The sequence below is a fragment of the Silene latifolia genome, chromosome Y, assembly GCF_048544455.1.
Source record: "Silene latifolia isolate original U9 population chromosome Y, ASM4854445v1, whole genome shotgun sequence".
Classification (NCBI taxonomy): Eukaryota; Viridiplantae; Streptophyta; class Magnoliopsida; order Caryophyllales; family Caryophyllaceae; genus Silene; species Silene latifolia.
In genome coordinates this window covers 376,393,932-376,404,996 of record NC_133538.1, presented here as the reverse complement: position 1 = coordinate 376,404,996, position 11,065 = coordinate 376,393,932, and the positions used below count along the sequence as shown (strand labels likewise).

At 37.5% G+C, this 11,065-nt stretch overlaps 1 protein-coding gene across 1 annotated transcript; it reads right to left on the bottom strand.

Annotated features, from left to right (window-relative positions):
* Positions 1 to 311: 311 nt before the first annotated feature.
* LOC141631896 (uncharacterized) lies at positions 312 to 10,526 on the bottom strand. Its single transcript, XM_074444506.1, has 3 exons — positions 10,118 to 10,526; positions 1,274 to 1,584; positions 312 to 1,193 (listed from the first exon to the last, which is right to left on the bottom strand). Exons 1-3 carry the CDS (start codon positions 10,524 to 10,526, stop codon positions 312 to 314), a joined length of 1,602 nt encoding a protein of 533 aa, XP_074300607.1.
* Between the last annotated feature and the right edge of the window lie 539 nt (positions 10,527 to 11,065).

Genomic DNA, 11,065 nt, shown 5'->3' with positions numbered 1-11,065 from the left:
GTCGGTACAAGCTCACCATCTTTATTCTCAACTACGGTCACCCCAGACTTCTTAGGGACTACTTGGGTAGGACTCATCCATTTACTGTCAGAAATAGGATAGATCATACCTACTTGAAGCAATTTGAGAACCTCTTTCTTCACTACCTCCATCATAGGAGGATTCAATCGACGTTGTGGCTGCCTTACCGGTTTAGCATCATCCTCTAGCAGAATCCAGTGCATACAAGTACTTGGACTAATGCCTTTGATATCGGCAATAGTACAACCAATAGCTAATTTGTTCTCCACGAGTACATCTTTCAACCTTGCTTATTGTTCCTCGGTGAGCTTACTAGAGATGATAATAGGAAGTGTTTCTCTCTCACCAAGGAAGATATACTTCAAATGCTCAGGAAGAGCCTTAAGTTCTACCACAGGTGCCTGCAAAACAGATGGCAACAATTTCTCCGATGGAATAGTTAGCGGCAATTTATTATTGAAATTCAAAGGGAGCTCCTCCAATTTACGTAATTCGGTCACAACTTCTTGCAAGTTAGTGTAAAAAGCATACTCTAACTCTTGAACATCTACACTATTCTCCAAAGCTACCTGCAACTCATCATCACCATTAAGATTAAAGAAATCTTGAGCTACTGGATCAACAACAACATTAACAAAATTCATAGAGTGGTAATCAGCAGGATATTTCATAGCATCATAGATGTTAAACCGCACAATTTGACCATTAGACTCCATAGTCATAGACCCACTAGATACATCAATTTTAGTGCTAGCAGTTTTCAAGAATGACCTACCTAACAAAATAGGAGCCGCGTGTTTATCATGTTCCATGTCTAGCACATAAAAATCAGCAGGAAAGATAAGATTATCAACCAAAGTAGGCACATCCTCAACCATTCCTTTTGGGTAGACATTCGATCTATTAGCTAACTGGATAACAACACTAGTATCATGCAAAGGACCAAGTTTCATAGATTTATATAAGGAGTAAGGCATCACATTAATAGAAGCTCCTAAATTTAGCATGGCCTTTTGAATCTTAGTGTTTCCAATGGTGCAAGGAATAGTAAACATGCCTGGATCACTACATTTAGGAGGCAATTTTCTTTGAAAAATAGCGGACACATGTTCACTAACCTTCACTTTCTTCACCCCTTTCAATTTATTATTCCTTTTAATAGTACACAACTCCTTTAAGAATTTTGCATATTTAGGAATACTTTTCAAAAGATTATAAGAAAGGGGATGTTTACCTCACATTTTTGAAATACCTTGTAAATGTCCTTGTCGTGCTCAAAGTGGTGAGTCCTCTTAAGTGCATCAGGAAAGGGTACCTCCGGTTCCACCATCGGTATAGAAGAGGGAATCTGCTCCTTCTCCTTAACAATAGAAGCTTCTTCACCTTTCTTGATCACTATCTCTTCCACTATCTCATGAATCACCGGTTCCTTGTCTTTTCTTTTCACTTTCTCATCCTCCACTAGTTGTCTCCCATTTCTCAAAGAGACTGCACTCACATTCTTTGGAATCACCACCGTTTGAGGCGGTAGTGCATTAGAATAGTGGTCGCCATTTGCCCCAGCTGAGTCTCAATATTTTAAATACTAGCCTTGTTCTCTTTTTGATTTTGAATCACTGTTGGTAGGAGAGTATCTTGACTAGTAACCAGAGCACGAATCATGCCTTCAATCGACATTTGACCACTAGGAGGAGGTTGATTAGTGTTGGAGCTTGTGTCCTCCACAAATTAGTGTGATAACAATTGTAAATCTCTTACAGGTTCACAAGGGTATACTTCGTATTTTAATCAGTTGATTAACGATTACCTAATAACGGTTGGCTTGCTAGAAAGTTTGACGTTATTATCATACAGATGGCGGTGATCAACTGGTCCCTAAAGGTCACACCTATAGGATGTGTTTGAGAGATGTGGTTATAGAAATATAATCACATTGATGCCTTATATGACTAAACAGTTAGTCAATGTGTTGATGAGACAATTATTTAATGAAGATTAAATAATATTAGTTGAGACGAATTAACTGTCAATTCGTAAATTGAATATAATAACTTATATTTAATTAAATGTATGTAATGTTAGATTGGACGAATTAATCTATTAATTCGTAATTAAATGTAATCGGTTATATTTAATATCAACAAGATGAATGTGTCATAGTGGTAATAGTGAGGGTACTCAAACCAAGAGGTCACGGGTTCGATCCTCAATAGATGACAATTTACACATTTTATACATTTTTGGAATAACCGAAAAAAGAGAAATTAACTCTCCTAATTTCGGTAAATGGGCCGAGAATATTAGGAAGAAAAATTCTACCCTAATCTCCTCCTCATACACGGTTAAAGGGGAAGGGGAGTGAATTTTTCTTAACCTAATTTTTCTATCTCACTCTTGCCTCTCATCTCTACGAAAAACACAAAAAAAAACCTAAAAAATTAATCAGTTAATTTTTGGATCGATTCTAGCATAATGAAAGGGCATTTCTCATATCGTCTTGGGTGCAACTGATAGGCGAATATCAACTTTGATATTGTTCTTAGGCCGTTTTTGCTAGGACCGAAGGTTATTTCTTAATCCTTTATGTTTTGTTTATGCAATTTAATTTTATGACTAGTATTCATCACTTTATGATTCGTTATAATCCTTAAATTAAAGGGATGCATACTGATAAATCCCGCAAGTGGTATCAGAGCCAAGGCCACGAATTTTAATTTTGATGATTTTCCTAAAATTGTTTGTAAACAATAATTAGGGTTTGCGAGGAAAAAAAATATAATCGGCTGGATTTTTTTTGAGCCGTGGAATTTTTTTTTTTCGTTTCAGTTACTGTTCAGGGATGAACAGTATTATTAAAAAAAAAATTATGTTTTTTTTCTTTCGGTTTCTCCTGAAAAACCGATTAAAGTTTTTTTTGCGGCTGTTTTTGTTTATGCCGATTTGAAAAGCATTCGAGAAAAGAATTTTTTTTTTCCTGTTACTGTTCACGGGTTACTGTTCACAGAGGACATATTTTAAAAAAAAAAAATGTCTTGTTTCGGTTTTTACAGATAAAACCGTGTACAAAATAAGAAAAGGGATGTTTTTTTGTTTTTGCTGTTATTGCCGAAAAAAAAACTTGTTTTGTTTTTCCTTGATTAGCCGAGACATAAAAAAAAAAAAAAAAAAAAAAAAAAGGGATTTTGTTTTTGTTTGTTTTGGTCAATATTAATTATACATTACCTTTACAATGTATGATTAATTGTTGTGAAACGGTTCACAATTTTAAGATACCAAATTATTTTAAAGCAGTTTAAAATATTGATGGATTAAATTTATATTACAAGTTTAATATGAATTAAGATTAAATTTAATGTGATTAATTGAGGAATTGTCACTTAATTTGATTTAAATAGGTGGTTTGGATAAAATTAATCAACATAATTAAAGAATTGTGTCATGTATGTTTAATTTATTTTTAGTTGATGCATTTTATTTTTGTTGAATGAATCGTTGAATGAATTTATTTACGTAATTTTTTTTTGCAATCGGTTGTAATTTGTAATAATCAGTGTGGCCTTAGTTAATTATGTTTTCGTAATGAAGGAAACATAATTTTTATGTAATTATGAGATCTCGAATCTCCTTTATTTTTCTTTAGTTTTGGTTTTTGAAATTAGAATGTAATAAATAGGTTTATTATGTAAATTTTATTTATTGTATTTTTCAAAAGAAGACTAAAGATGGAGATTGGAGCTCACTCCCGCTACATGGATCAAGATGGAACATCAAGACAAGCTTCGCGGGTCTAAGGATGGATTCCAAACTTGTATTTAATGTTCATTTTGATAGGATAGGCCACACTAGGACTTTCATTGTTTTACATTTTCATTCATATTGCTTTTCATTCACATGATAGTTTATGCATCATATTCCGCCTAAAACCAAACCACCTACTACTAAAATGCATGAAAATTGACTCATATAGGTTGTATGTTAGTTTTCATGGACATAAAGATGTCACAGACTTATTAAGCCATCACCTTAGTTTATTCATTCTCGCATGCTAGATATTACTTCACTTAAAATGAATTAAAAAAAAAGTTGATGGGATCTTCCTCTAAAACGGAAATCGAGATTAGTCTTTATAAGGGCAAACAACTATGAATCCCTTCTTTGTCGGTAGGCATAATATGGCCCCTTCTACATTGGGTAAGTAGTTGTGTTGACTTAGTTTACCTCAACATCATAGTCCGAAGAGTTTCTCGTGATTATGATGGACTAAAGATAGAATTTACATAAATTTATCGACCAAGAATTCTAACGGTAGAATTAGCTAAAAGGTTAGCTTATCAATTTACAGAGAATTGAGTCTTAGAATCATTTATATAATTCTTGAGGGAGGTCAATTGTATAAATGTTTTGAGTCTTCGCGTTATGACAGTAGTTCATTAGACTTAAAAATATAAACGATGCATATGCTTATTATTTTTATTCTTCTTCTCATGATGTAGAACACATTTATTTTGATAATCTTTGTTACAACAAAATGTCCTGGAAATAACGCAATCCAAATGGCTAGTGCCACACTTGGACGCGAGTCCTGGCTGAAAATATTCATGGACCAAATGAATCGGTTCACACGTCGAAAAACGACGGGTCCAACTTTGCGGATCGGGAGGCAAGACTACGGAATCTTGCCATTGCGACGGTAAGCTCAGGTACTTAACTGAGCCAATACCGGTAAACCCAGGCCCCAATGCAGGAGTCAACGACTCACTCGCTTACAGTGACTTCGTTATGGAAGCGGGTATGATAAAGAACGTACTCATCTTTACAATGGAAACCAATTTGCAGAGACGCTTCATTGCCCAAGGTGCGAACAAGATTTTCACCACGCTCACTAACGAGTTCTCAAAAGCATCGAGAATCGTTACATATGAGCATACCTGTCGCTTCTTTGATGTGAAACTCCAGAAGGGCCAACCGGTTAGCCCACACATTCTTCACATGATTGAGAATGTCGAGAAGCTGGAGGCTCTTGATTGCAAAATCAGTGAGAGCATTGTCATTAACCGAATGCTTCCTTCTCTTCATGATGGTTTTGCCCTTTTCAGGGCGAACTACTACATGAATGACTTGAAAAAGAGTCCTCATGAGCTACACTCCTTTCTCGTACAGACCGAGAAGGATATGAAATTGAGTGGGAGCATGAAGCAGGATGTTCTCACGATTTCCAACAAGGGTAAAGGTAAGGGCAAGGCTCATGGCGACCTAGCTGCAGGTAAGCCAAAGTTTAAAAAGCCAGGAAACGGTAAGAGTGTGCCTGGTGAGAGTAGTGGCTCACAGGGCAAGGCAAAGAGCAAGGGCGGTGACATTGAGTGCCACCATTGTCACAAGACTGGACATTGGAGGAGGAACTGTCCCGTCTACCGTGAGGACATCAAAGCAGGCCGCGTCGTTCCTGTTGGTATGTCATCTTATATTCATATGATTGAGATTAACCATGCAAGTTTTGGAACTTGGGTACTTGATACTGGTTGTGGTTCTCATCTGTGTAATTAATTGCAGAACCTAAAGAACATCATACCTCTCGAAAAGGGTGATGTGGACCTGCGAGTCGGGAATGGAGCACGAGTTGCTGCAGTCTCGAAGGGAACATACGTAATCCAACTCCCTAGTGGTTTTGAGTTATTTTTATATAACTGTTACTATGTACCCAGTTTATCTAAGAACATTATTTCTATTTCCGTACTCAATATAGACGTTTTTGCAATTTCAATAAAGGATAATAGTTGTATTTTCTTTTTAATGAAATGATTTATGGTAAAGCAGTTTCCATGAATGGAATTTACATCTTAGATCAAACCACGGAAGTATTACACGTAAATAATAAGAAATTAAAGGTTGGTGACAAAGATCAAACCTATCTATGGCATTGTCGAATGGGACACATAAATGAGAAACGCGTGAAGAAACTCGTCGATAATAGGACTATTCCCGCATTCGAATTTTCTACATATGGCACGTGTGAATCATGTCTCATTGGCAAAATGACTCGAATTTCCTTCAAAATTGTTGGAATGCGCGCTAGTGACCTATTAGGACTCTACATACTGATGTTTGTGGACCTATGTCAATTACCGCTAGAGATGGCTATAGATATTTTTATCACTTTCACGGACGATTTGAGTAGATACGGATATGTCTACTTAATGAAGCATAAAAGTGAGTCTTTTGAGAAATTCAAGGAATACCAGAACAGGGTTGAAAACCAACTGGGTAGAAAGGTTAAAGCTCTCCGTTCAGATCGGGGTGGCGAATATCTTTCAAATGAGTTTGATCAACACCTTAAAAGCTGTGGAATCGTTTTGATTAACTCCACCGGAACACCTCAATTAAATGGTGTATCCGAACGGAGAAATCGAACCTTACTTGATATGGTTCGATCCATGATGAGTCACACGGTAGTGCATGATTCATTATGGGTTTTGCTCTTTGTCATTTGCTCTTATACTTAACCGAAGTCCGACTAAAGCTGTCGACAAGACTCCATATGAAATGTGGAAGGGAACGATCCCTAACTTGTCCTTTATTCGGGTTTGGGGCTGCGAGGCTTATGTCAAGTGGAGACACGAGGATAAGCTCGGCCCGCGATCGGTCAAGACATACTTTATAGGTTATCCAAAAGGAACATTTGGTCATTACTTCTATTCGCCTACCGAACATCGAGTTTTTGTTGCGGCTAGTGCGACGTTCTTTTAGAAAGAATTTCTCGAGAACAAGACGAGTAATAGAACCTTCGAGCTGTCGGAGATTCCAGAACCAACAACTGAGGAACGGATGGAGAAGTTGTTCCTCCAACTGATGACACGGTTAATATTTCTGAGGAACCTAGGAGGTCGGGTAGAGTCTCTCATCCTCCGAACAGTAACATTGGTATGGTCGAGGAGAATGATGTTTTACTCCTAGAGAGTAATGAACCCACTACCTATAAAGGTGCTATGGCCTGTTCCGACTCAAAGCTATGGCTCGAAGCCATGCAATCCGAGATGGACTCCATGTATGAGAATGACGTATGGGATATAGTTGATTTACCTAATAAGGTAAAACCTCTACAGTGTAAATGGCTTTACAAAATAAAGCATTCTGTAGACGCGCAACCAGATACCTATAAGACACGACTTGTGGCAAAAGGTTTCACTCAAGTGCACGGATTGCATTATGATGAGATTTTTGCACCTGTAGTCATGCTACGTTCCATTTGGATAATCTTAGCGATTGCCGCTTTTCATGATTATGAAATTTGGCAAATGGATGTGAAAACCGCCTTCTTAAACGGTTATTTGGAGGAAGAGTTGTACATGGTGCAACCCGAAGGTTTCATAGATCCTGAATATCCTAAGAAAGTATGCAAGCTTAAGCGCTCCATTTATGGACTTAAGCAAGCTTCTCGGAGTTGGAATCATCGTTTCGACCAGGTCATAAAAGAGTATGGTTTCACTCGATCGGTCGAAGAACCATGCTTATATATCAAGTCGAGTGGGAGCAAGATTGTATTCTTGATATTGTATGTCGATGACATACTCCTGATTGGGAATGACATTTCTCTCCTATCTTCGGTTAAAGAATGGTTGAAGAACCATTTCCAGATGAAAGATCTGGGTGAGGCACAACGCATTTTGGGAATCCGTATCTACCGAGATAGATCACGACGGACGTTATCACTTAGTCAGGAGTCTTATTTGGATAAGATTCTTGAGAAGTTCAGCATGACCAACTCCAAGAAGGGGAACCTTCCAATGACGTCTGGGATGCAGTTGAGCAAGTCTCAGTCACCCACGACGCCTGAAGGGATTGAGCGCATGAGTCGTGTTCCTTATGCATCTGCAATAGGATCAATCATGTATGCCATGATATGAACACTTCCAGACGTGGCATATGCATTGAGTATGACGAGTCAGTACCAAAAGAATCCATGTACCTACGGAGGACTAAGGATAGGGTATTGACTTATGGAGGCGATACTAAGCTATGCGCAATCGGTTACGCAGATGGTAGCTTCTAAACGGATCGAGATGATTCAAAATCTCAGTCCGGGTTCGTCTTCACTCTTAATGGTGTTGAGGTCAGCTAGAAGAGTTCCAGACAGAGTGTTGTAGCAGATTCTACTACTGAATCGTTGAATTATGATAAGCATGTAGGACACGTTATTTCCATGGGAATTAAACGTGTTCCTGAGTTGTAGTACTTGATTATGGATTTGATACATTATCTTTTTCATATACTATTTATAACTTCATCGTTTTATTATAATATTTTATTTTTCATGTGGATTGTACTGACAACTTTGAACACCACAAAGTGAACTGAATTATATTATATTTGTTTGGTCCGTAATCGCCTCCAAGAGCTGATAACTCTGGCTATTATATTGTGCAGTCGATTGATGGTGGGTTAAACGAGCCATAAGTCAAACTGTTGACTGATCGATCACAAATGCGAGATTATAATGATACCTCGTAGGACAATTTTTTTGTGACAACGTAATGGAGTCCTAAATGTTTAAAAACATTCGGTGCCAAGTCGTGGATAGGACATCCATTGTGTTCATAGAGTCGATTCTTTTGACTATCGACTGTCTCTTGAGATTAAGGCAATTTTTGGGTGACTTTGGTTTCTTTCTCATGCCTGCCGTGAATCGGAGGCTAAGTAGATTTTTTTTCTGGGTCATTTCATACTGTGCTTACATCTGCAGGATTCGAGTTGAGGAAAATATCCAACCCTTATCAGGTATAGTTATTTCTCAGGGCCACTCGAGGAGTTATAACTGAAATGCATGGCCATGCTCGAATGATGATTCGTTTATCAGTTAAGTTACTCTCTAGTCGGGGAAACCACTCTTGATAATGATCGCTTGTAAAATACGACCTTTGTGAATACGGATTTACAAATTGTTTTACATTGAGTGGGAGAAATTTTAGGATATGAGAATCGGTTATCGCACAGACACTTGTGAGGACAAGTGGGAGTTTGTTGGAGCTTGTGTCCTCCACAAATTAGTGTGATAACAATTGTAAATCTCTTACAGGTTCACAAGGGTATACTTCGTATTTTAATCAGTTGATTAACGATTACCTAATAACGGTTGGCTTGCTAGAAAGTTTGACGTTGTTATCATACAGATGGCGGTGATCAACTGGTCCCTAAAGGTCACACCTATAGGATGTGTTTGAGAGATGTGGTTATAGAAATATAATCACATTGATGCCTTATATGACTAAACAGTTAGTCAATATGTTGATGAGACAATTATTTAATGAAGATTAAATAATATTAATTGAGACGAATTAACTGTCAATTCGTAAATTTAATATAATAACTTATATTTAATTAAATGTATGTAATGTTAGCTTGGACGAATTAATCTGTTAATTCGTAATTAAATGTAATCGGTTATATTTAATATCAACAAGATGAATGTGTCATAGTGGTAATAGTGAGGGTACTCAAAGCAAGAGGTCATGGATTCGATCCTCACTAGATGACAATTTACACATTTTATACATTTTTGGAATAACCGAAAAAAGAGAAATTAACTCTCCTAATTTCGGTAAATGGGCCGAGAATATTAGGAAGAAAAATTCTACACTAATCTCCTCCTCATACACGGTTAAAGGGGAAGGGGAGTGAATTTTTCTTAACCTAATTTTTCTATCTCACTCTTGTCTCTCATCTCTACGAAAAACACAAAAAAAAAACCTAAAAAATTAATCAGTTAATTTTTGGATCGATTCTAGCATAATCAAAGGGCATTTCTCATATCGTCTTGGGTGCAACTGATAGGCGAATATCAACTTTGATATTGTTCTTAGGCCGTTTTTGCTAGGACCGAAGGTTATTTCTTAATCCTTTATGTTTTGTTTATGCAATTTAATTTTATGACTAGTATTCATCACTTTATGATTCGTTATAATCCTTAAATTAAAGGGATGCATACAGATAAATCCCACAGTTAGGAGGCATATTTTTAATCGAGGTATGAACTGGGTCTTAGCTTGACCGGATTGGCCACCTTGTCCAAACTGTTGGGTGTTTTGGATGTTTTGAGAATTACCCCACTGAAAATTTGGATGCGCTTTCCACCCGGGATTGAAGGTGTTAGAGTAAGGATCCCACTTCTTTTGAGGTGTTCTCTCCCATACTCCATTCACCTCTTCTTGAGAACCTTCTTGCATGAGTGGACAATGCTCACTAGGATGTCCATCGGAGCATATTGCACAAACCATTGCCATCCTTTGCCCTGACATCATATCCTTGAAAAGACTTGTCAAAGTATCAACTTTCTCTTCAAGATGGGAAGAAGATGAAGAAGAACCCGCCAAATTTACTCCACGCTTTGCGTATTTTCTAGCAAAATCTCGAGAGCTCTCAGCCAACTCACCAATGATTGTCCAAGCCTCAGGTGGACTTTTGTTCACAATATTTCCACCATATGCTGCAGACACAGTACGGGCATATTCCATTCAAAGACCTCCACAAAAGTACATGACAAGGCCTTGAGCGGTGTATCCATGGTATGGACATGTAGCACATAACTTCTTGAAGCGTTCCAAGTACTCATACATAGTCTCACAATCCTTCTGCTCGGTATTACTAATTTCCTTCTTCAGTTGAGAGGCTCGGGATGCAGGAAAGTATTTTTCTAAGAACGTCTTTTCATCTTCACCCATGTATCAATACTTGTAGGTGGCAAGTAATACAACCAATCTCGTGCAGAATCCTTAAGAGAAAATGGAAAGGCTCTCAATTTAAGTTTTTCATCAGTAACTGTAGCCGGCTTCATGCTTGAGCAAATAATATGGAAATCCGACAAATGCTTATTGGGGTCCTCTCCACTTAGACCGTTGAAAGTGGGCAATTGATCAATCAACCCCGACTTCAACTCAAAAGTTCCATTCTCACCCAACGGGGGATATGTAATATAAAGAGGTTGTTGGGTTAGATCGGGTGCAATAAGTTCCTTAATAGTACCAACCATGATAAAAAAACTTATCAGATTCTT